Source organism: Orcinus orca, chromosome X (assembly GCF_937001465.1).
Source record: "Orcinus orca chromosome X, mOrcOrc1.1, whole genome shotgun sequence".
NCBI lineage: Eukaryota > Metazoa > Chordata > Mammalia > Artiodactyla > Delphinidae > Orcinus > Orcinus orca.
The window spans coordinates 62,108,502-62,134,420 of record NC_064580.1 but is presented as its reverse complement, the minus strand read 5'-3'; the positions used below and the strand labels follow the sequence as shown (position 1 = coordinate 62,134,420).

Genomic DNA, 25,919 nt, shown 5'->3' with positions numbered 1-25,919 from the left:
TTTTCCACACTGTGCCAGTGATCTAAGATGAGCATTTGAACCCGAGCCTTGTAAATAATCACTACACTACATATGTTTCCTATATTCCATCCATCCAGAACTACTTGTTGTTCCATGAACAGACCATGTACTTTCATGCCCCTAAGCATTCTGTTCCCTCTGCCTAGAATACTTCCCCCGCACTGACCCCGGCAAACTCCTCCCTACTCTTCATGATCTATCTGAAGGGTTCCCCTCTACGAAGGCTTCTTATCCTCACTTCATAAGCAGAGTTGGTAACTCCTTATCACCATGAAACTTTATAAATATTTATTGCAATGATCATTTCTTATTAAACTTATTTATATTTATGTGTCTACCACTCATTCTAGACCTTAAGTGCCCTGCCATCAGAAACTGTATCTTAACGTCTGTATCAGCATCTAGCAGACTACTTGATAAAAATAGGTGGCTCGATAAATGCTGAATGAATGAATACCATGTACCCATCCAATCAAGCTAAACCAAAATTCTGGAAGCCACCTTTCATTCTTCCTTCTCCACTCCCAAATGCCAATTGGTCATCAGGTCCTGTTGATTCTATCCCCTAAACAGCTCTCAAATTCATCCCCCTCCTCCCCATCTTAATGCCACAGCCCTGGTTCAGGCTCCACTACCCCATACTTGAACTAGATTTGCCCCTCTCCAAACCACTCTCCGCACTAGTGCTGGAATTTTTTTAATTTTTTTATTCCAAAAATCATACATTCTTGTAAAAAATTCAAATACAGAAATAAAAGCACAATACCCCACCCAGTATACACACAAGCATATAGCCCCCTCCCCTCCAATCCTCCTCCCCTCCAATCCCACTCCCCAGAGGTTATCACTGCAAACAGTTTTGTGTATATCCTTTCAGACCTTTTCCTTTGCATATACATATAAGCACATATAAATACACACACATGGGTTTTGTCATTTACAAAAACGGTATCACACTTGTTACATGATTGTTCAATTTCTCCTCATTTAATATACAGAAAATTCCTAAAACACAAATCTGATTATATCACTCCACTAGAGCGCCTCATTTCTCATAATATGAATTCATATGCATTAGCATCAAAATCAAAGCTCTTGACGATATGCTTCCTATCCATCTTTCAGTCTCATCTCTAGCCATTCCAGCATTCGAGGGACTGGAACATAAACCACCTTAAATCCTTTCTGGAACAAGGCTGGTACAAACAAACAAACAAACAAACTAGGAACACACTCTGCCATTTCTGGAGTTCGTCCTTTTCACTTCATGTTACACTCTGCCTGCACTTTTCTTTCCATCTGGCAAGCTCCTACTAATTAATTCTTCAACAATCAGCTTAAAAATTACCTCTAGGAAGACTTCCCTGACTTTTTCAGACATGATCACTCTTCTTTTTTCCCCTATACTTTATATCTAGCTTCTTAATTGCACTTATCTCACAGTACTGTAATGATTTATTAACGTCTTGAATTCCACCCCCCCTCCCCCAACTTGATGGTGATATTGTTCAGTGAAAGGAATGCGTCTTATTTCATTTTGCATCCCAAGGTTTTGATGGAACGCTTACCATGGAGCAGACGCTCAGTAATGAATCTGTTGAGGATTTTATGATTCTAGGAACATTTACTGAGTACCTACTCTGCACAGAACCATATCCTAAGCATGAAAAGAAACAGAAGACACAGTCTTTGCCCTAAGGAACTTACCATTTCCCTACCATTTCCCCTGGGGGGGGAGGGACAGAACACATTTACATGGCAACATATCATTTCTGACATATAGGCTGTTTCAAACATTTAGTTATTTGCCTCCAATCCATTTAGGAACAAGGCATTGTATAATCAAATAAATAATAAAATAATGGGCAGTTCAGTTTGTCCAAGAGGTTTATGTTTTTAGTGTGGCATAGAGTCCACCAGAATCCAATTCTCTGTCCCAGCAGAGGGGCTGTCCCCTGTTCCAGCCTGCAAATTAGAAAACTGAGATGATACCATGCTTGGAAATTTTCTAATACATCAAGAGGACATAAAGTTATTAGTTATTTCATGATTTCTCTTCTTTCCCCAGGAAAGAATGATACTAAGAGCAATAAATGGAGTTAAAGGGGACACTGGAGAAGATTACTCTCTGTTAGTGGTAGGGGGAAGGGGGTTGCTTGGTTTTAAATCAAAGGGTGGCACTGCCCCCAGGAAGATCAGGAGAGGTGATTTTTTATCAGTTACTTACTTACTAAATTTTTTTTTTTTTTGTGGTACGCGGGCCTCTGACTGTTGTGGTCTCTCCCGTTGCGGAGCACAGGCTCCGGACGTGCAGGCTCAGCGGCCATGGCTCACGGGCCCAGCCGCTCTGCGGCATGTGGGATCTTCCCGGACCAGGGCATGAACCTGTGTCCCCTGCATTGGCAGGCGGACTCTCAACCACTGTGCCACCAGGGAAGCCCTTACTTACTAATTTTTAAAGGCTACGGTACTAGTTAATCTGGTGATTTCAAGATCAGACACTGTACAAATATAAACAAATGGGGGAAAGGTGAACCACCTAGGCTGGAGAACAGGGAAGGCTGACCAAGGAGGCCCAAAGGAAGCCTCATTCATCAGAGTCCAAGTCACTGTCCCCAGCAATGGAGTGGAAATCCTCACTGTCCTCCTCGTCCTCTGACAGGTGGACCTGGCTTAGTACGCTCGGCCCAGAGCGCTGCTCTTCCTCCTCCTCATCTTCTTCCTCCTCTGATACCTCATACCCACCGATGCTGCTGAAGCTTGTGTCTTGGGTGTTCGACTTGGGATCAGGCTCCTCATAGCTCCCATAACTGAGAAGAGAAACATGTCATCTCTCAAGCTCGGACACCATCCTCTAGCTGACCAGTCCCGTTCTTGGTGCCACCAAGGGATCAGCCCATCTCACCTCCCCTGGACACTAAAATGATGGTTCTGGACTGTTCTACAGGTCCCTGAGAGAAAAATGATCCTATTCAAAAACATCAACTTGCCAACTTCATATACGCAAGAATCTGAATGAAAGAAACTCCCCTACACCTGAACAACACACTGCCAGCTTACATGACCATAAATGCTCTGAGAGCCTCATAGTTTCTTCTGCCACTTACAGCTTCACTCATCTACATATCCAATTAGTCAACAGTCCTGAAGATTCTACCTTTTCAATATATCTTGTCTCTACCCCCTCCTTTCCAGCCCTATTCTGCCTGCCTTGGCTTAGTCCTTTGTGATCCCTGGCCGCCTGCACCACTGAAATCAGTCTTCATGCCTCCAGTCTTGCTCTCCTCCAATTAATTCTTCACATTTCTGCCAGAGTGCTGTTTATTTTTGTTTGTTTGTTTATTCTTAATTTTACTTAAAAAAAACCACAAGTAATGCACGTTCACTGGTTAAAAAAAAATTAGAATATACACCAGAAAAAAAGAAAAAGAAAAAAAAACACCAATAACTCTACCACCCAGAGATAATCTTTTGGTATATGACCTTCCAAATTTTTTTCTATGCACTTCACTTTGATGCTTAAACATTTTCTTTTTATTTACAAAATTGGAATACTCTACATACGCTTCAGGAATCTGCTTTTTCACTAATGTTTATAATGAACATCCTTCCATGTCAATAAACATACATCTATATCATCATTTTAATAGCTGCATGGTATTCCACTGTATGGCTGTAACAGGATTTATTTCAGTCTCTCACTAGAACATTTAAGCTGTCTTCAATTTTCCCACTATTAGAAACAATGCTGTGATAAACATCCTTGTACAAACATCTTGATGAAGGTATTTTATTGTTCCCATGGAATAACTTCCTAGATATGGAATGTGGGGGCCAAAGGGGATGCACGCTTTTTAAGTTTCTGATTTATAATGATAAATTGCTGTATCTCTCTCACCTACCCGTTTCAATTTACATTATCAACCAGTCATTTCAGAATGTCTTTTTCCTCATGCCTTTTTCAACACTGGGCATTATCATTCATTTTAATCTTTGCCCATCTTATAGGTAAAAAAATTGCATTTCATTGTTTTATTGCATTTCTTTCTTAGGAAAGCTAATTTTTCATATATTTATTGGCCATTTGCATTTCTTTTGTAAACTGTTAATTCATGGCTTTTGCCCATCTTTCTTTTGGGGCACAGAGCAACTTTTCCAAAATACAGATCTGATCATACTACGCTCATTCAATGTCTGCCCCAAATTTTCAGACCCTTCATGATTTGGTCCTTATCTACTTCTTTAAACTGTCTCTATTACACGGATCATGATCAAAACCTCCAGCCACACTGAGCTACTTGCATTCTCTAGAAGTGTTTCATGTCTCTGTGTTGTCATACATGCTGTTCTTAGTCTCTGGAATGTCCTTCACTTTCCTTTTCATTTAGCTGATTCCTATTCTGATTCAGCTCAGCTTCTCTAACCAGCTCCCCTACTCCACTCCTACCCAAGTCCCAGAAAAATCCTGTCGCTGCCTATCAGAGCACTTTTCTTGTTACACTGTGATCATCATCTGTTTGCCTGTTTTAGATTTCCCACTAGACTAAACTCCTTGAAGCAAGGACAACATCCTTGCTTTTGTACTTGTAAATATCTGCTGGATGAATAGACTCTTACTGCTTGCTGGATACCTGTGGCTTAGATGTATCATATGTACCTTAAATCCAACATGTCCACAGACAAATTCATTTTTTGCCTCCTTTCCCACTCCATCTAATACCTGTTTTTCCTCTTTCTTCTCTCAGTGACATTCCCATTCATTATATATCTAATCTCCTTACCTCCTAAATCCAATTGATCTACCCTCTGAACAGTTCTTGAATATGTCCCTTCCCTTTCTTCCACTCCTAATAGATTCTAGCTGAATTCCTTATCACTGCCCTAGAGTTATTTAACACACAAATTTGATGTTACTTTCTTTTCCTTAAAGTGATGATTCCCATTAACCACAATCCAAATGTCTTAGCATACCAGTTAAGGTCCTCTACAGTATAATCCCTTGCTACTTCTAGAGTCACAACGCCCAGCAACCTCCCTTCTGTCTGGAATTTACTTTGCTATATTTCTGTGCCTTTGAACATACTGTTCCATCTCTAAGGATCTCCTCACCTGTTGCCACTTATCTACTTAGTAGACTCCTATTCATCCTGTAAGGCCCAGTTCAAATGTTCCCTCATCTGTGACACTTTCCCTGATTACTCCAAGCAGAGAGAGATACTCCCTCCTCAGTGGTGACTTGGCACTTTGTACTTAACCTATGCTATGTAGCTCTCATCACACTGTATTTGTAATAATTTCGTTGTATCAGTCTCTTCCACTAGACTGTGAGCTCCTCAAGGGCAGGATATGTCTTGCTCCTCTGTGTATCCCCAAGGGCCTAGCACAGTGCCTGGCCCTAGTAGGTGCTCAGGAAATGTTTGATGGATGAAAGTAATCTGATGCTGGGCCCTCTGACATCATAGCTGGGCACTGATGCCACAGCCCTGTAGCATGTTGCTACCGATTACCTGATGTTGCTATCCTCCAAACCATGAGAAGCCTCCCCACCGTCTCCCTCATAGGACATCATGCTTTCTTCATTTTCCATGCCCATCCTTGTGTTCTCCTGAAGCATGCGGGGCTGTTTGGGTCTTATCCCACCAGATCCCACATCAGAGTCACTTCCACTTTCACTCAGCTGGATAGCTGTGAAAAGAGACAGATCTTGAGATAAGTTTGACAAAGAATTAACATCATTGGCTTAGTCTTCCAGAACTAGTTAATCCCATGCATCTACAGAGGCATCTTGCCTGGACTCCTCACCTCAGAGGATTGCCTAGGGTCAACATTGACAAGATCTGTAGTTTGGAAAGAGAATTAAAAAATCATTTCCTTTTTCCATTTCAGTGCTATCTATCTGTTCTTCCCCCCCCCCATCATGTCCTCCTATACTCATCCCCTGCTATTGTCATTAATCCACAAAAAAATCCCAAAGCAGGATCTTTTTTCTTCATTTTCCTTCCCTATTGCCACATATAACACTTCTATCTCGTTTTTATCAAGTATTTAAATCAAAACCGCTGCTTTGGCATTGCCTTTTTGACTGTCATCTTTTGTACCTCCTGTGTTGTATTTTTTCACCTCTTCTAAGACTAATGAATTTGATCAGCCTATGAGTGAGTGCTCAGTACCCTGAGGTCTACTAATGGGACTTCAATAAAAGAGCAATTTCTGGTAACAGCATATGTGGCCCAGAGCTTCCTCCCAAGTCCTGAGGGTGCCATGGTGAGCTACGTACCAGAGAAAGGGTTATCTCCTTCTTCATCACTCCCAGCATCTTCCTCATCATCTTCTCCTTCAGACATAAGCAAATCCTCATACAGGACACTGGCTTGAGGCTGTTGCACAGTTCCCTCCTCTTCATCTGCAAGATCACCATCTGCATCTTCACCTTCCTAAATGAGACCAGTTGAGGATCAAAGTCCCATTAATCGACCAAGTAAAAGACCAGAAGCCACCACCAGCCGCACCCCCCTTGCTGCCTTACAAGAAGTTACACAATTTTGGTGGATAGATTTGTTTAGCTGGTTCTTACAAGTCAGATTGGGCCTCACTATGGAGACCTTCTGATAGCGCCTGGGGATTTGGCCTGTCCTGTACTACTGGGGCTCCTACCATATAAGGGTATAATGTAACCATGAGCTTTCTGTAAGCATACTCACTGGGGCTGGAGTCTTAGGTTTCCCATCCTCCTCATCATCATACCCTTCAATATCTACATCAGAGTCTTCCTCGCCCAGCCTACCTCGGCCCTGGCGCATCTGAGTAAGGAACACAAATAGCACATCATTGAGGGACGTGCCAGTAGGAGGAGTTAACCGAGGGCTCTCACTCAGGACCGATGCTCCTCCCTGATATCCCAGCCAACCCCACAGCTAGTGGGGGCTGTTTACACAGCTCAAGGCATGTGCATTTTCCCCCATTCATTCTTTGGAAATCACAGGTAGGGTTAAAAGAAAGAAAAACAAAAACCCAAAGAACAGGAAGGCCTTGGTCTACTATTACTGTATCATCACAAGGAGACTCCTCCTTTCTAAACCAAGCTTTCCCTAGCTTGTGTTGGACTCTGGGACAGAAAAACCCTCCTGGATTTTGCACTCTCCAGTGGAACCCTGACTGAGATCAGCTGATAAGATTTCTGGATTCAGATCAGGAGTATCTGCTGATACCTCAAGAAAAGGCCAACTTAAAAAACTTAATTTTAAGAATAACTTTAATTTAGATAACTCATATACAGTAAAGTAGCAGGGCAATTATTTTGAACTCTGTCTCTGAATGCAGTTGGTCTTTCTAGTCACCTGTCAGGCTGCTGTGATGCCTCACACATTTTTCACACTTGTACCTTCCCTTAAGTTCTGCTGTGCCTGACTCTGCCCATGGTGACAGATAGAAGACAATGCCAGTCATGCGACCTGCCACCGTCCCACCTTGAAATCACATTTCCAGGCCTTAATTCCCAGGGCCAAGGGGTCCAATCATCATCCTTGACACATGTCCACACACCACCACCATCACTCCCCCATCCCCTACCCCCAAGCACACTACCAATCTCACAAAGAGAAAAAGAATATCCTACCTGTGTCACCTGCTTTTCTGGAGTGGCAGTGGGAATATCCAGGACAGACATATTGCTCTCATCTTGAAATACAGAGGCATCTCGAGACATACTGAGGGATGTGTTGGTATCATACAAGTCAGGAGGCTGTGGCACAAATCATACAACTTAGCTTCTATTTAGTAAAGGGAGCAAGAAATACAGAGAACTCCCCTTTAGAGCATTCACTGCAGAAAAAGGTCATGCAGAACAATCCATTTAAAGAGAAAACATAGTTTTGACATAGTTTTATGGACAGATTTTTGGGTATCTCACAAATGTTGCTCATTCTAGCAGAGAGGCATCTGATGTATATGATCAGAAGCCTGAAGCAGAAAAGCATCAAAGCTATGGGACAATTCTATGTCCTAACAGCCTTTATGGTCAATAACCTAATTTCTTCTAAGCTTTGTCTTATTGTTTTTAGGCCCAGGGCTTTATACCAGTGCCATTTAGATTGTTTGGTTTAGAGACATCTAATAGAAAATGGGATAAAGAAATTTCAGTTCCAACCAGAGCATGGAATGGGGTAAGAGCTTATGAGCTCACCAGAGGATGCTATGAGGCAAAATGGCATGGTGAAAAACCATGGACTTTGGAGTAAACTGCCCTGGGTTTGAGTCCTGGCTCTACCATTTGCTAGCTGAGTAACTTTAACAAATTACTTAATTTCTCTAAGCCTTGATTTCCTCAACTGTGAAACACGGATGATAATGTCTACCTCACAAGGTTGTTTGGGAGAATTAAGAGATATGTATATGCTCCTTACCCAATGCTTGGTAGTCAACAAATTATAACTTCCTTCCTTCTTCCCTCTCCTGAAGAGAACAGGGGTTTAACAAACCGTCTAATTCAGTGAAAGGAGGGCAGGAGGGACTAAAAAAGAACAGGCTGGAAAAGTAGGAAAGCATTCTCTAAAAAGCTGGCTGAGGGTAGAAATATTATGTGGCTATTAAAAATGTTTTCAAAGACTATTTAATGAAATAAAATGCTCATGATATAATGTGAAGCGAAAACAAGACAAGATCATAATGACCAATTTCACTTTAAAAATATGTCTATAGGGCTTCGCTGGTGGCACAGTGGTTGAGAGTCCGCCTGCCGATGCAGGGGACACAGGTTCGTGCCCCGGTCCGGGAAGATCCCACATGCCACGGAGCAGCTGGGCCCGTGAGCCATGGCCGCTGAGCCTGCACATCTGGAGCCTGTGCTCCGCAACGGGAGAGGCCACAACAGTAAGAGGACCACATACCGCAAAAAAAAAAAAAAAAAAAGTGTCTATAAACGCACACGTACACGCATTACAGATTTGAAACACGCCAAAATGTTCACAGTGGTTGGTTCTTTCTGACTGGTGGACTTGATTTTAAGTAACTTATTTATTCTGTATATTTTCCAATGTGTCCCAATGAACATGTTACTTTTATCAACAAAAAACCCACATGTATTACTTTGCTGTTGGTTTTGTTGTTGTTGTTTTTAAAGTAAACAAGGCTGATTGGGAACAGGGTTTTGGAGAAAGAGAGGCAAAACAGAATTCAAAGCATTACACTGCAAATAAACTAGTTGTGGAACAAAAGAAGAGAAAATCAGGGAATGAAACGCTATGTGGGAAAATGTAAAGCAAGCAATTTTAGAGAAAGTGTTAAGCTGAATGTATGGTGCAATATAAGCTGGGTAGAAATAGTTGAGTGAAAATACATTATTGATTACCACCATTTAGAGCTGGAAGTAAAGTAAGATTACTGTCATGTTTCTACACAACAAAATTGTATTATGACGGGTTAAACTTACACAAACACACTTTAATAGCATTTGGGTTTGAGAGTAGTTATGAGTAAGGACAATCACTCATGCGCATCTTCCTCAGGTTTAGAAATAATGCACTGGGCTTTCTAATTTAAAACGTGTATATATGAGTGAAGGCAATGATCAGAGAGTGAACTGGAATAATGAAGAGGCAATACCTACACCCTACTCCTCATAGGAGATCCTCTTAACTGCACAAAACAGCAGCTACTGCTCCGGAGGAAGAACAGTTGCCAGGTTTTCCTCCACCATTTGAGATAGTGTGGGAGGGGAAGGGAAGAAAGGAAGATGGCTTCTGGGTCTAAGGGTCTGACTCACCGAAGGGCTAGCCTTAGGCTGTCACAGAGCAGAGCAAACACGCCACTCAGTAGTTAGACTCTCCTGGGGAATGATGGCTAAAACCCAGGCTTTAACTTACCACAAAGGGTCTTGTGGAAGCTGTGGGCCTATTAGCAAATAGGACCTTCCTGGGCAACATCACTCACCCAAGCCCCCTTGACCCAATCTGCCCACACACTCCAAGAGCCTTTCCTTGTTCTGGGCCTGGAAGACGTATCTTAGGGCTCTTTATACTTGGCCCCTCAGTGGCCTAGGTTTTGGGGTGAAAGAGAGAGTAAAAGATAGGTAAGGAGAGTGCATGAATGAGATATAGACAGCAATTATCCAACAGAGATCACACAGGTTGCATTATTAGTTCAGAGTGAAACCTGAGCAGAATGGAAAAACGTTTTCCAGTGGGAATTGGGAGAAATATGCATTAGAATATTTGGTTAAATTTGAAAGGGCCTCTGAGAACCCTGTAGGTGACTTTCATACAGATAAGGAAATAAACATTTCCTGAATGTCTACTATGTGCTGGGCAAATGACCTTGTTTAATGTTTGCAACAACCTTGAAAAGTACATTTTAGAGAAACGGAAACTGGATTAGAGGGGTTAAGTTAACTTCCCAAGTTCACAAAGCTAGATAGCAGCAGAGCTAAGACTCAAACCCAGGACTGTTTTATACCAACCTTCATGTACTTTCCACTTTACCATAGTGCCTCCAATACAGTTATATTCTGGTAAGTCTTATTATTCAAATACACCAGCCCTCTAAGAGTATAGTATAGATGAAAGAGACTCTTAGTACATTCAAGGGTCAGATCAGAAAGAATAAAAATTTCTTATTAATCTTGCTCTCTAGTCTTTCACATGAAAATTGAAGAACATTATAAAACATTACCTGTCTTCATTTATGGGGAGAGCGAGTCAATCCAGGAAAATGGGTGACATCTGAGCTACACTGAGATATCTCAGAAGGAATGAGTAATCAGGCATCTATAAGGCACAGGAACAATGTGGCCCATGTCTATACTCTAGGGATGTCCTAGAACCCCAATGCATGAGGCAAGGGAGCCCCAGAGACTCAAGAGAATGCCTCTGGCCATGGTAGTCAGGAATCTGATATTCCTAAATACTGCCTAAACAACTAAGATCCCACCCCGTTCATTCATCCCATATCTGTCTCTTCTGGATTCAACAAGGCTACCAAGACCCACGGCCCTCACTCACCTTAGCCTTTGAGAAGACAAGAAAGCACACGAAAGGCATATGAAGAGGAAGGACAGAGAAGAAGGGTATCTCAGTAAATACATCTGTTAACATGCTCCCAAGTTCCCAAACCAAAAAGAAAACTGTAAGAGGAGGCTTCTAGTCCTCAGACTCACCTGAGGTGTGTAAGGCCCTGGGGTCATTGGGTCCAAGCTTTCTAACTCTGCTTCCTCCAAAGCTGCTTCTTTAGCTGTGCAAATATCCTTCTCAAGTTGAGTCAAATGCTCATCATACTGAGAAATAAAGAAAATTAGTGAATTCATTCAACATTTGTTTTAGACACTGGGGATACAAAAGTTGTAAAAAGAGCAAATGAAAATCCCTGTCTTCGAAGAGCTTCTATTCTAGTGGCAGGACACATATGGTAATTAAAGTAAATAATTACATAGTTTATTAAAAACATTTAGTGCTAGGTAAGAAAATAAAGCAGGGAAGGAACTAAGGGATGTGGGCTGAGGTTTGGGGTGGGATATTACATTTTAAAACAGGATAGGCAGAGAAGGCCTCCTCATCACTCTAGGGAACAAAGGGATTCCAGAAAGCTAGATCCTAAGGGGACCTCCTCTTTACCACTTACCTCAGTCAATGTCTGGTAACAGACGTTCACAATCTCCTGAGCAGTCTTGGTATACTGACTTTCAGGCCCTAAAAATGAAAAGAGAATGCCATTACCTTTGCAGACTTCAGTTCCAGAAATTTACATTCTGTCACCAGCGGTAGTGTCCCATTACCCTAGATCCAAAGAATCATGCTTCAGCTTTAACTTGGACTCTTGCTCTACTTTTGGAGGTAGAAAATTTCAAACACATACAAAAACAGAGACACTAATAAAATGAACTCCCATGTACCCATTACCCAATGTCAATGATTATCAATACATGGTCAGCCCTGTTTCATTTACACCAACTTTGACACTTCCCAAATTATTCTGAAGCAAATTGCAGCATTTCATTTCATCCATAAATTGTTCAGTATGTGTCTTTAAGGACTCTAAAAAAATAACTATGTATGATACTATAATGGTAGATACTTGTCACTATACATCTGTCAAAACCCACAGAATGTACAATACCCAGAGTGAACCCTAATGTAAACTATGGACTTTGGGTGATAATGATGTGTCAACATAGGTTCATTGATTTTAACAAATGTACCACCTTAGTGGGGGAGGCTGATAACAGGGGAAGCTGAGCATGTGTAGGGGCACAGGGTATATGGGGACTCTGTACCTTCTGCTCAATTTTGCTCTAAACTGCTCTAAAAAATAAAGTCTATTTAAAAAAAAAACAAACAACTGTATTACACCTAAAATAGTTAACAATAATTCTTTAATATTATTAAACAGCCAGTCAACATTCAAATTTCCCCAACTGTTTTACAAATGTTCTTTTACATTTGATTTTTTGGAATCATAATCCAAATAAGGTCCACACACTGCATCTGACTGATGTAAGACACTTTAATCTATTAGGTGATTCTTAACCAAACTACACAGCTCCCCATACAGTTTTTGTCACAAGTTGCAAACTGGTGGCTTGCAGGTCAATCCAATTTTATTTGGCTCACAAAAAAATCAGTTCAGGTGGTGATCGTTTCATAATGTGCAGAAATGTCAAATCATTGTATTGTACACCTAGAACTAACATATTGTTGTAGGTCAATTATACTTCAATTAAAAAAAATCACTTCAGTTTGTGAAAATGGATTGAGCTGTGCACTCATAATATATACACTTTTCTGTATGTAAACTATACCTCAATAAAAAGTTAAAAAAAATCTTAGTCGGCAACATTCAACAATCAAGAGATTTCATATAAAAACCCAAATGTCTGGCTTCTCTTAAAAAAGTAAAAGATGTGGCAACACAGGGTTAACATTCTCATAATGCACCGATGGGCTGGATCTGAGTAGCAGCTGTCCCTTTTAGATAAGGCATGTGTTTCCCAGGTTACCTTGGTCCCTACCAGGTCTGCTTAATTCATTTACGCCCGGACCCTGAAGGCATCTGAGTTTTTACTCCCTGCCTTAATTGCTTTATAATATTCTTTAACATACTGTTCATTCACCTAATCATTCATAAAACATTTTTGAGTACCTTCTAGGTGCCAGGCACTAGACACAGAAAGGAGTAAGATATAGACCATATCCTCAAGAAGTTATGGTCTAGCACAGTGAGATAGACTATAAACAAATGGGGCAATACAATGCAGTGAAAAAATCTATACAGGGCTCAGTAGAGGCATAGAGGAGGAAGTAGCCAATTTGGGGATGTAAGAAGGAAAGCAGAATTAGGAAAGGCTTCTCAGAGGAGGTGATGCTTGAATTAAATGTACTATTTATCAGGACGTAAAGGATAAAAAATATACCACAAGTGAAGTTTTCGTGCCGTAACTACTCTATTGCAAGCTATTATACAAATAAATAAGTCTCCTTCAGTTAAAATCTCTCACAAGCATAGGTCATCTGTTCTTTTACTTATTTATTTATTTATGGCTGCGCTGGGTCTTCGTTGCTGCATGTGGGCTTTCTCTAGCTGCGGTGAGCGGGGGGCTGCTCTCTTCGTTGCGGTGCGCAGGCTTCTCATTGCCGTGGCTTCTCTTGCTGCGGAGCACGAGCTCTAGGCGCGCGGCTTCACTAATTGTGGCACTCGGGCTTAGTAGCTGTGGCTTGTGGGCTCTAGAGCACAGGCTCAGTAGTTGTGGCGCACAGGCTTAGTTGCTCCGCGGCATGTGGGATCTTCCTGGACCAGGGCACGAACCCGTGTCCCCTGCATTGGCAGGCGGATTCTTAACCACTGAGCCACGAGGGAAGTCCCAGGTCATCTATTCTTTATAAAAGATAAGTAAAGCTGTGTCCTCACACAAGCTGACTGTGCCAAACACAAACCAGAAAGAAAACGCAGTCAACCAAAAGATATTCAGGACATGTATAAAGACAGCCAGAGCTGGCTCACAGTCAAGAACAGTCTGAGTGATAAGAAGACCGAAGCTGAAGTTTCTGAGTTCTAATCTTCTAGGGCCACCAGTAGGTTGGGTCCTCAAAGTACTGATGGACACAGACTGCAAAAGTTATCAGACAAGCTTTCATGTTGATAGAAATGCATGATGTTAGAGAAAACAGGCTGCATACAGGTTAGAGCCCTCCTTCACCAGGCCAGTACATCAGCTTATTGCAGTATCCTGGCTCTTATACCTACCTACCTGACTCATCACTCAAACTCCAGCCTATAGAATAAGAATTCAGCTCTTCAGTTTTGAAACCTAAACATACACCAACGCTTTCAATATCTCAGTGCTCTCATAATACAAGGAAAAATTAGTTTATACATTTGCAAAGTTTTCTCTTACTTTAAACCATTTAAAAAATGTGACCTCGGGCTTCCCTGGTGGCGCAGTGGTTGGGAGTCCGCCTGCCAGTTCAGGGGACATGGGTTCGTGCCCCAGTCTGGGAAGATCCCACATGCCGCGGAGCAGCTGGGCCCATGAGCCATGGCCGCTGAGCCTGCACGTCCGGAGCCTGGGCTCCGCAATGGGAGAGGTCACAACAGTGAGATGCCCGCGTACCGTAAAAAAAAAAAAGATGTGACCTCTTCATCACCCATTTTCTTTGCAACACACAACTCTAAAGAAATACCCACGGGCTTCCCTGGTGGCGCAGTGGCTAAGAATCCGCCTGCCAATTCAGGGGACACAGGTTCGAGCCCTGGTCTGGGAAGATCCCACATGCCGCGGAGCAATGAAGCCCGTGCGCCTAGAGCCCGTGCTCCATAACAAGAGAAGCCACCACAAAGAGAAGCCCACGCACCACAACAAAGAGTAACCCCTGCTCGCTGCAACTAGAGAGAGCCTGTGTGCAGCAACGAAGACCCAATGCAGCCAAAGATAAATAAATAAATAAATTTGTATTAAGAAAACCCTAAAAAAGTAAAATAAATACCCACTAATAAAACCCCCAGAATATAAAAAAATACACTTACTTATATAGCTGACATACTTCTCTGTGTGTTTTGATTACTAGCTGTGTCTGTTCTCAGTTTCTGACAGTCCATGCTCTCAAGAGCTACAAGGGTTTCAGCTATTTAACTCTATTATAACTCTATTATTAACTCTATTATATGCAAAGTGGCACTGAAGTATAATATTTTGGATCAAAGACGGTGGTGGAGTCGGCAAACCACTGTTAACATCACCAAAAACGGATAAAAATACAGATATTTTCTTAACCCTACCTATACCAGAAATTTGTTTGTTCATTTATTTATTTATTTATGGCTGCACTGGGTCTTCGTTGCTGCACACGGGTGGTGAGTGGGGGCTACTCTTTGTTGTGGTGCATGGGCTTCTCATTGCGGTGGCTTCTCCTTGCGGAGCACGGGCTCTAGGCGTGCAGACTTCAGTAGTTGTGGCACGCGGGCTTAGTAGTTGTGGTGCACGGGCTTAGCTGCTCCATGGCAAGTGGGGTCTTCCTGGACCAGGGCTTGAACCTATGTCCCCTGCATTTGCAGGCGGATTCTCAACCACTGTGCCACCAGTTAAGTCCCTACACCAGAAATTCTTGAATGGAGTGGTAATGAGTGAGATTCATGAACCCCTCAAACTGTAAACAGAATTCTGTATATAATACATATTTTTCTGAGTAGAAGATCCATAGTTTTCCATCAGATTCTCAAAGGGGTCCATAACCATCTCCATAATGCTAAAAATATTGCTCTATATTCTGCAGCAATCAGGTGCTTACCAAAAGTAGGATGATCAGGGCTTCCCTGGGCGCAATGGTTGAGAATCCACCTGCCAATGCAGGGGACACGGGTTCAAGCCCCGGTCCAGGAAGACCCCACGTGCCGCGGAGCAGCTAAGCCCGTGCGCCACAACCACTGAGCCTGTGCTCTAGAGCTTGCGAGCCACAACTACTGAGCCCACGTGCCACAACTACTGAAGCTTGCGTGCCTAGAACCTGTGTTCCGCAATGAGAAGCCACTGCAATGAGAAGTCCGCACACCGCAATGAAGAGTAGCCCCCGCTTGCTGCAACTAGAGAAAGCCCATGCACAGCAACGAAGACTCAACGCAGCCAAAAATAAATAAATAAACAAATAAAAGTAGGATGATCAGCTTTAAGTTTCTCAGCTTAGGAAGAGAAGAGTCATCCAGTGAAAAGACATACACAGACAACAGGGCCTCTGCGGGAATAATAAAGATACTGTGGCTATTGTGGGGAAAAAGAGGAGGCAGAAACTGAATTCCAATTTCCCGGTCTCTAAAGGATTACTATACAGAAAATCAGAATTTATGAAGAGTAATTTCCAGGATGACATGAAAATGAATGTGAAAGATAAAACTGTCTATGAATTATCACTGTGCCCTACAGGAGAACAAGTGACCCATTTGCAAAACGAAATGTTTTTCTGAATAATTTTGTTTTTCTTCTCTCTCCTTATCTAGTAAATCATGGCAAAGCAACTGCAAATATCTAAGAAATATATTTATATTTATACTTTGCCTCATTCATAAGGATTGGCAGTAGCCTACAGAATCACATGTAATTCAAATCAAATGTCCTTAAATAGTGATAATTCCAATGACAGCTTTGGAAAGTTGATATTCCACCAAAATCAAAGAAAATTCCTTTTGTCATTTCTAAGTTAATTTTCCTCTTTAGTAATGTCAGGAGAAGAGAAGAAAGTTACAAGCTTTGTGGTTCTAGTTAGAGAGGGAAAACAAGTATTATTGCTATCTAAAAGGTTTCAGAGAAAAATACCAGTTGAGTTGGTGAGCAGTCCTATGCAACCAAGAGAAGAGGGTTTGTTATCACTCCTAAGCTCCTATTTCCTTTGAGAACATTTCCACAAATACTAAAAATAACCTTCCTCCTAAGAAGATGAACACTGTGCCAAAACAAGCATAAATTATTATCCTGACAGTGAACAGTGTGGGGGATATGCATGTGTTGCAATGTGAATCATTAAAATTAAAAAATAAAATCTCAGTAGCAGTAGAAAGCTTAAAAAAAATCAGTGCCAGATTTAAAAAGAAAAAAAGGAAAAATGTGCACAGCTAATTCCTAAAGAAACTAGAATTACTAAATTCAATTATGCATAGTCCACAGATCCCAAAAAAGATGAGCTTGGGCTCTCCTAATTCTTAGATATTTATCTCAAACTAGGTCCAGAAAAGGTAAAAAGAGAAGTGAATCTAACCTTTCAGACTGTAGCTAGGCTCTTTACATTAGGTATGATGTAGATCAAATGCAAATTAAGATGTTTAGTTTCCAAGATAAGAGGTTTGAGCTCTCAAACCATTGTAACAGAACTTTACTCAGAATCTGGATTAGAAACTCAAGAAGCTAGAAAATCCAGAGGGGAACTGGGGTAATAAATCTCACTGGGCATGGGTAGGATTTACATTCAGGACCTACCTCATTAAAAGTCCCAAAGAATGTTAAAATACTTTTTTCCCCCAAATGGACCATTCCATTTAGCAACTTAAAAACTACACATATAGCCTTAGCTAAACACACTCATCTCATATTTCTACAATTAGAAAAACAACAATATAGACAATTCAAAACACCTTTTCTTGTAGAATAAAATTTATAACAGCCTAACTCTTCATTTTTAAGTACTTACTGGAAGCCAGGTATAGTGCTAGGCTCTGATGATACGAAGATACAAAAACAAGAGATAAGTCCTTGTCCTTGATGCCCTTTCACGGCTTCATGGAAGATAAATATACACAAATTCATAATTTCAACAACATACCAAGCACTAAGGGATCATAGAGAAAGTAGCAACTGTGTCAGAGAATGAGGCAGTGTTAAAGAACACTTCTTTGAAACTGTTTTCATCAGGTCAACAGTGATATGCTAACTGCCAAATCCACTCAACATTTTTCAGACTCAACCCTAGAAGTGCTATGTTACATACGCAATTGACGTTCACTTCTTTTCCTTGAAATTCTCCAAGCCCGAGCTTCTACTGCACCACACTTCACTTTTTCTGGGTACTCCACCTCTCTCTTTGACCGTTAGTTCATTCAACAGATATTTACCGAGTGTTTACTATGTGCCAAGAATTATCCTACACACTGGGGATATGAGACAGACATGGTTCCTGCCTCCATGGAGCTTAGAGCAATCACTTATTAGATTTAGGCCATTTTTCTTTCTGTGCCCATTTTTCTTTCTATACTCTTCACCTAACTCTACATGATGCCAACTGTAATAGCTTATATAGAATAAACACGGGGAAGTTAACATTGATTTATATCCTTCATGGTAATAAGGTTTTTTGTTTTGTTTCTCCTGGCACCACAGAAAATACACTGCCTTGACAATACATTATAGAAACTCCCAGGCTGACAGAAAGCCTATTTTTCTATATCTTTTTCTTTTAATAAATAATAAATAATAATTTTTATTTTCCCAAATGCTGTTTTTGGAAATGTGGGCTTTGTTGTAGCCTTAACACTTTCTGGTGCATATTTGTTTTCTAGCATATAATAATATCTCACTCACCATAAGTACAGGACTTTCAGTGAGATGATGCCTTGTAACAGATTGCTATATCACTATTTACTAGCTCAATACAGTACATAAGAGAAGAGGGCTAGTAACTTATGGACATCCTATGTCTATTCCCTATCAAACTCAAGCAGATAATGAATTCTTGAACAACAAACAAGTATTCTCACAGAAATGAAATGTCAAAAGACAATTATCACTGGGCAATCTCCCTCTACTTCAGCCACAGTATTTATTTATATATACATATACACACACACATATTTTATTGAGGTATAGTTGATTTATATATTAGTTTCAGGTGTACAACATAGTAATTCAAAATCTTTATCGATTATACTCCATTTAATTATAAAATATTGGCTGTATTCCCTGTGCCATACAATATATCACTGTATCCTTTTTATACATAGTAGCAGCCACAGTATTTTTTAAAATTGAAGTACAGCTGATTTACAATGTTGTGATAGTTTCAGGTGTCCAGCAAAGTGATTCCATTGTACATCTACATATATCTATTCTTTTCTGATTCTTTTTCATTATAGATTATTATAAGATACTGAATATAGTTCCCTGTACTATACAGTAGGTCCTTGTTGATTATCTATTTTATATACAGTAGTGTGTATTTGTTAATCCCAAACTCCTAATTTATCCCTCTCCCCACCTTCCCCCTTTGGTAATTGTAAATTTGTTTTCTACGTCTGTGAGTCTATTTCTGTTTTGTAAGTAAGTTCTTTTGTATCATTTTTTTAGATTCCACAAAAAAGTGATATCATATGATCTTTGTCTTTCGCTGTCTGACTTACTACATTTAGTATGATAATCTCCAGGTCCATCCCATGTTGCTACAAATGGCATTACTTCATTCTTTTTTATGGCTGAGTAATATTCAATTGTGTGTATGTATGTGTGTATATATATATTACATCTTCTTTACCCATTCATCTGTTGATGGACATTGTTTCCATGTCTTAGCTATCGTAAATAGTGCTGCTATAAACACTGGGGTGCGTGTATCTTTTTTTTTTTTTCTCGCCGTGTCGTGCAGCATATGGGATCTTAGTTCCCCGACAAGGGATTGAACTCGTGCTCCCTGCAGTGGAAGCATGGAGTCTTAACCACTGGACCACCAGGGAAGTCCCCTTGCATGTATCTTTTTGAATTAGAGTTTTCATCTTTTCCAGATAAATGCCCAGGAGTGGAGTTGCTGGATCATATGGTAACTCTATTTTTAGTTTTTTTTAAGGAACCTCCATACTGTTCTCCATAGCAAGCAGCCACAGTATTTTTAAAAGCAAAGTAGAAATCCAATTTAGATTTTTTTTCCAGAAACATTCAAAATGATATTCAGTTCACTCTTTTGCCTTTTTGAGTTACATATGAACAGATTTTATTTAAACAAGATCACATACTTAGACGAATGAAAAATTGTCCATAATATAATGTCAACTGAAAAAAGAAAATTATAGAACAGAATATATGCTTTCATTTGTCAAAAAAAGAAAAAGTATATGGTGTGTACAGAAAAAGGCCCAGAATGCTTCACACCAAAACTAACACTACTCTGGAGAATGGGATGGGTAAAGGGGAAGGACAGGGAGATTTTTCCTTTTCACTATATACAATTCTATATGGTCTGATTTTTTTTAACGCACACGTAACATTTTTATGATGGAAAATTTTAGTTTAAGTTATATACTTGAATTTTACAGAAATAATTTGGCAAAGATTTTAAAACACTGATAATCTCCAGTGTTGCACAGGCTGTAGGGAAACAGGCATTCTCCTTCACTGTTATTTTTATTATAAACAGGTACAGACAGCCCTTTTGGAACACAGTTTTAGAACATCAAAATTTCCTACAAAAATATTCCTACAAATGTGCAAGGATATCAATTATGATATATATTTATGCTATGGAATACATTAAAAAGAATGATAGAGATCTCTATGTACTAACAATAAGACAGGATCAGTAAAGATGTCAATTCTCCCCAAATTGATCTATAGGTTTAACTCAATTCCTATCAAAATCCCAGCAAGACTTTTTTGTAGATATAGACAAGATTCTTCTAAAATTTACATGGAAAGGCTAAAGAATAAGAAAACAATTTAGAAAAAGAATAAAGTGAAAGGAATCACTCTACCTGATGATAAGACTTACTACATAGCTACAGTAATCACGGCAATGTGCAGAGGGACAGATACGTAGGTCAGTGGAACAAAGTAAACCCAGAAACAGACCCACACATTTAACTGATTTTTTACAAAGGTGCTCACAGCAACTCACTGGAGTAACAGTCTTCTCAACCAACAATAATGGAACAATTGGACATCCACAGGCAAAAAGAAAATGAACCTCAACCTAAATCTCATGCCATATATAAAAATAAATTCAAAATGGATCATGGGGCTTCCCTGGTGGCACAGTGGTTAAGAATCTGCCTGCCAATGCAGGGGACACGGGTTCAAGCCCTGGTCCGGGAAGTTCCCACATGCCGGGAAGTCCGGGAAGTCCTGGTCCAGGAAGTCCCACAAGACCTTAGGTTAAGCAAAGTCTTCTTAGAGACATACTGGAAGCACAGTCCAAAAAGAAGAAACTGATAAATTGGATTTCATCAAAATTAAACATTTTATGCTCTTCCAAAGTTACTGTCAAAAGACTGAAAAGACACAGGCTAGAAAAAAATCTTTGTAAATCATATATCTAGGGACTTCCTGGTGGTGTAGTGGTTAAGAATCTGCCTGCCAATGCAGGGGACACGGGTTCGAGCCCTGGTCCAGGAAGACCCCACATGCCACGAAGCAACTAAGCCCATGCGTCACAACTACTGAGCCTGTGCTCTAGAGCTCGTGAGCCACAACTACTGAAGAGTTCGTGAGCCACAACTACTGAAGCCCGCGTGCTGCAACTACTGAAGCCCGTGAGCCTAGAGCCTGTGCTCCACCAACAAGAGAAGCCACTGCAATGAGAAGCACGCGCACCGTAATGAAAGAGTAGCCCCTGCTCGCCGCAACTAGAGAAAGCCCACAAGAAGCAACGCAGCCAAAAAAAAAAAAGTCATATCTAATAAAGGACATACCTAGAATATATAAAGAACCCTCAAAACTCATTAATCATAAGAAAACAATGCAATTAAAACCAGGGCAAAGAAATGAACAGACACTTCACCAAAGAAAATATATGGATGGCAAATAATCACATGAAAAGACGTTTAACATCAACAGCCATTAGGGGAATGCAAAGTAAAAACACAATGAGATAGATGAATGGATACCATTTTTTAAAACAGTGGTAATACCAAATACTGTGGAGAAACGATGATTCATAATTGTTGGTGGGAATGCAACTTGGTACGGGCACTCTGGAAGAGTACAGCAGTTTCTCACAAAACCACACATACATCTACCATCATATTCTTAAGCATTTATTCCAGAGAAATGAAAATTTATATTCACACAAAATCCTGTATACTAATGTTCACAGCAGCTTTATTCATAAGCAAAATACTGGAAAACTGAATGTCTTTCAATGACTGAATGGTTGAACAAACTCTAGTGAGATGGAACACTACTCAACAATTTAAAAAATGAACTACTGACACATACAATAATTTTGATGGATCTCAAGAGAATTATATTTAGTGGAAAAAATCAATCTCAAAAATATTATATTATTCTTTATATAACATGCTCAAGTTTCAAAACTATAGAGATGGAGAAGACTAAAGAGGTTGCCAGGGAACAAGGAGAATGGTGGGTGCACGTGGAGGGACATGGATGCATAGGGGTAGCGTCAGGGAGTTCTTTTGTGATGACAGACCAGTTCTAAACCTTGATGGTGGTGGTGGTGGTGTGATGGCATAAAACTGCATAAAACTATCCACATGCACAAATGAATATAGATTGTTTTAAAGGTGCAAACTGAATAAGGTCTGTAATCTAATTAATGGTAATGCATCAATATCAATTTCCTGATTTTGATATTGAACCACAGCTATGTAAGATGTCACCATTGGAGGAAGGTGGGTGATGGGTATATAGGACTCTACACTATTTTTGTAATTTCTTGAGTCTAAAATTATTTCAAAATGGAAGCTTAAAAAAGAGGATCAGGATATATTCATGAGTAGAGAGCAAATTACAGAATAATTATCTATAAAAATGACAATTTTTGTAAAAAAACCCCAAAAGTTAAAAACTATTTATGTGTAATTACTTAACATGTTTTGTATAAGTACAGAAAAAAGTATAGACGGGCTTCCCTGGTGGCGCAGTGGTTGAGAGTCCGCCTGCCAATGCAGGAGACACGGGTTCGTGCCCCGGTCCAGGAAGATCCCACATGTCACGGAGTGGCTGGGCCCGTGAGCCATGGCTGCTGAGCCTGCGCGTCTGGAGCCTGTGCTCCGCAACGGGAGAGTCCACAACAGTGAGAGGCCCGCGTACGGCAAAAAAAGAAAAAAAAAAGTATAGACGGATACACACCAAACTGTTACCTCTAGGGAATAAAACTATGGGAGATAGGAGCGGGAGGGCAGGAACAAGCTTTTTTTTTTTTTCCAGGAGAAGGATGGATTTACCACTTGCAGCAAGTAGGGAGAACAATGGGGATATTTCCCAAAGCAGTGTCTCTGGAAGAAGCTTTAATATTTAATTCTATCTATTTCTGTATTGTTTGACCTTTTTCTAAGTATGAATTATTAAAGAGGTCTATCTGACAGGAATGTGAATGATAGGTTAGAAAGAGGTTAAGTCTAAAGGCTGGGACACTGGCCAGGTGACTACTTATTGTAATAATCTAGGCAAAATATAATGAGGGTTTTAGTGATATGCTTGAAGTTGGGGATTTATTCAAGGGAAAGAATCAAAAGTAACTCTGAGGTTTCCAGATGTAGCTACTCAGTGACGCTAGTACCCCATTCAACCCAGATTGGAAACAGTAAAGGAGTGAGTCAAGTAAAGGACAGAGGGAGAAAACTGGAATAGAGAAAGGTTGGAAGAACACTCAGTTTGAAGCATGTTTCAAGTTCCACTGGGACATCCAACAGGAAATGTTCAGCAGGTGGTTGGGATATAATATAGATCTTTCCCCAGAATAGAGTTGAGAGTCACCAGGGAAGAGGTAGTAATTAAAGTTGTAGGAACAGGCAGAAGAACATTCAGTAAAGGAGATTGAAAAGGAATGGTCAAAGAGGTAGGAGGAAAGTAAGAGCTGAAAGTTGTTATGAAGCCAATCATACTACAGTTTCAAGGAAGAAATGGTCAGTAATGTCAAATACTGGGGTGAGATCAAGATAAGGACTTGAAAAGTGCCCACTATACCAGGCAATTATGTAATACTGTTCACTTGGTATGCCGGGCAGGGTAGAACCAGATTAAAGCTAAGTGAGGCATGAATGGCAGGTAAAGAATAGGAGAGAAACGTTACATATTCCTTTAAAAAAAAAAAGAAATCCTCATCCATGCTACAACATGGATGGTTGAACCTTGGAAACATTATGCAAAGTGAAATACAAGCCAGACACAGAAGGACAAATATTCTATGTACTGTATGATTCCACTCATATGAGGTACCTAGAAGAGGCAAATTCACAGACAGAAAGTAGAACAGAGGTTACCAAGAACTGGGGGAACGGGAGAATGTGGTTACTGTTTAATGGGTACTGAGTTTCTGTCTGGGATGATGAAAAGGTTCTGGAAATGGATAGTGGTGATGGTTGCACAACACTGTGAGTGTACTTAATGCCACTGAACTGTAAACTTAAAAATGGTTAAAAAAGGTAAATTTTTATGTTGTGTAAATTTTACCATTTTTACGATCAAAAGAGATTTTATTCTCTTCAATGATGTGAGAGACTTAACTTGTATGTAGGAATACGTATACCTTGGCCCCAATCTAAGGAGAGTCATTGACAGAAAGAAAGAAAACCTTAATATTTATTAATGGCCAAACTTACAGAGTAGTCTCAAGGACAGACTTAGAAACTAGTACACAGAAATACTTTAAGCATTATATTAACCTACGAACAATACTATTCTTCAAACTGATTGAAACCTTTAGATTTAATAATCACTTTGGGGGCGGGGAGCACATGTACAACAGTAGCAAAACTTTTAAATTAACTAGGAATAGGGACTTCCCTGGTGACGCAGTGGTTAAGAATCCGCCTGCCAATGCAGGGGAAAGGGGTTCGATCCCTGGTCCGGGAAGATCCCACATGCCGTGGAGCAACTAAGTCCGTGCGCCACGACTGAGCCCACAACACCCCAACTACTGAAGCCCACGCGCCTAGAGCCCATGCTCTGCAACGAGAGAAGCCACTGCAATGAGAAGTCTGCACATCGCAATGAAGAGTAGCCCCTGCTCGCTGCAACTAGAGAAAGCCCACGTGCAGCAACAAAGACCCAACGCAGCCAAAATTAAAATAAATTTATAAATTAATTAATTAATTAACTAGGGAAAAACTCAACAAGAAAAAAGTAGATGCTCAATAGCAACAAAAACTATAAAACATAGAAATAAACAAAAGATGCCTAGAAATTATACAAAAAACCTAGAAGTCTTTGTTGCGGGAGGTAAAAGAAAAATTGAATAAATGAAGAAACATGAGCTCCTAGATGAAGAAGCGTATTATTATAAAGATATACACTCTCTTCAAATTAATCCACAAATTAAAATGTCAATATTATCTACCTACCTACCTATTTATGGACAAGATAGAATCTAACAAAAATGATCCTAGAGTGTATTTAGGGTACTTGGGTGAAGACAGTCTAGCAGAGGAATTTAAAATGATAAAGTCTGAATGATGATCACAGTGATACTATCTGGTGGTAACAGTGCAGACTGGATAAACAAACATATAAAACAAAATAGAAAGCTCCAAAATAGGTTCAAGAATATATATAAGAATTTAGTATATGATAAAGGTGGTATTTTATACTAATGTAGAAAAGGATAGACTATTCCATAAATACAACTTGAACACTTTGGCTAATCCTTTGGAAGAGAAAATAAGTTAGATATTTACCTTATACCTTAGATTCTATTTTTAAAAATCAATAAACATTCAAACGTTTAAAATGTTATATGTATTAGAAAAAAATACAGTTGGATATCTTGGGGGTAGGGAAGGTCTCTTAAACAATTATACCAAAGATAGAATTCATAAAGGCAAAGACTGATAAATGTAACTACATAAAAATGAAGTTTCTATATGTCAGAAAATACCATAAACCTAAAAGACCTCTGGGCATGATAGAGTAACTGCTATTGGACTAGTCTTCCCACTGTAACCAGAAAACTGGAAAAAACACATGAAACAACTGTTTCCAACCAGGAAGT

At 40.1% G+C, this 25,919-nt stretch overlaps 1 protein-coding gene across 16 annotated transcripts in view; it reads right to left on the bottom strand.

Annotated features, from left to right (window-relative positions):
• TAF1 (TATA-box binding protein associated factor 1) overlaps nt 1-25,919 on the bottom strand; it is a 103,186-nt gene that overhangs the window by 11,141 nt on the left and 66,126 nt on the right. For 9 of the 16 annotated variants that reach the window (XR_007474914.1, XR_007474913.1, XM_033439061.2 and 6 more), the window contains 6 exons: nt 11,632-11,699; nt 11,171-11,287; nt 7,637-7,762; nt 6,723-6,821; nt 6,299-6,455; nt 5,529-5,706 (listed from right to left, as the gene is read on the bottom strand). Coding sequence is in view for 13 of the 16 variants with exons in the window: in XM_033439061.2 (XP_033294952.1) it covers nt 5,529-5,706; nt 6,299-6,455; nt 6,723-6,821; nt 7,637-7,762; nt 11,171-11,287; nt 11,632-11,699 (745 nt within the window). In the remaining 3 variants the exon portion in view is untranslated. Of the gene's footprint in view, nt 1-708; nt 2,832-5,528; nt 5,707-6,298; nt 6,456-6,722; nt 6,822-7,636; nt 7,763-11,170; nt 11,288-11,631; nt 11,700-12,363; nt 13,924-13,946; nt 14,114-25,919 lie in introns of those variants that run through there. The other 7 variants (XM_033439068.2, XM_012535201.3, XM_033439063.2 and 4 more) reach the window with 6 other exon arrangements.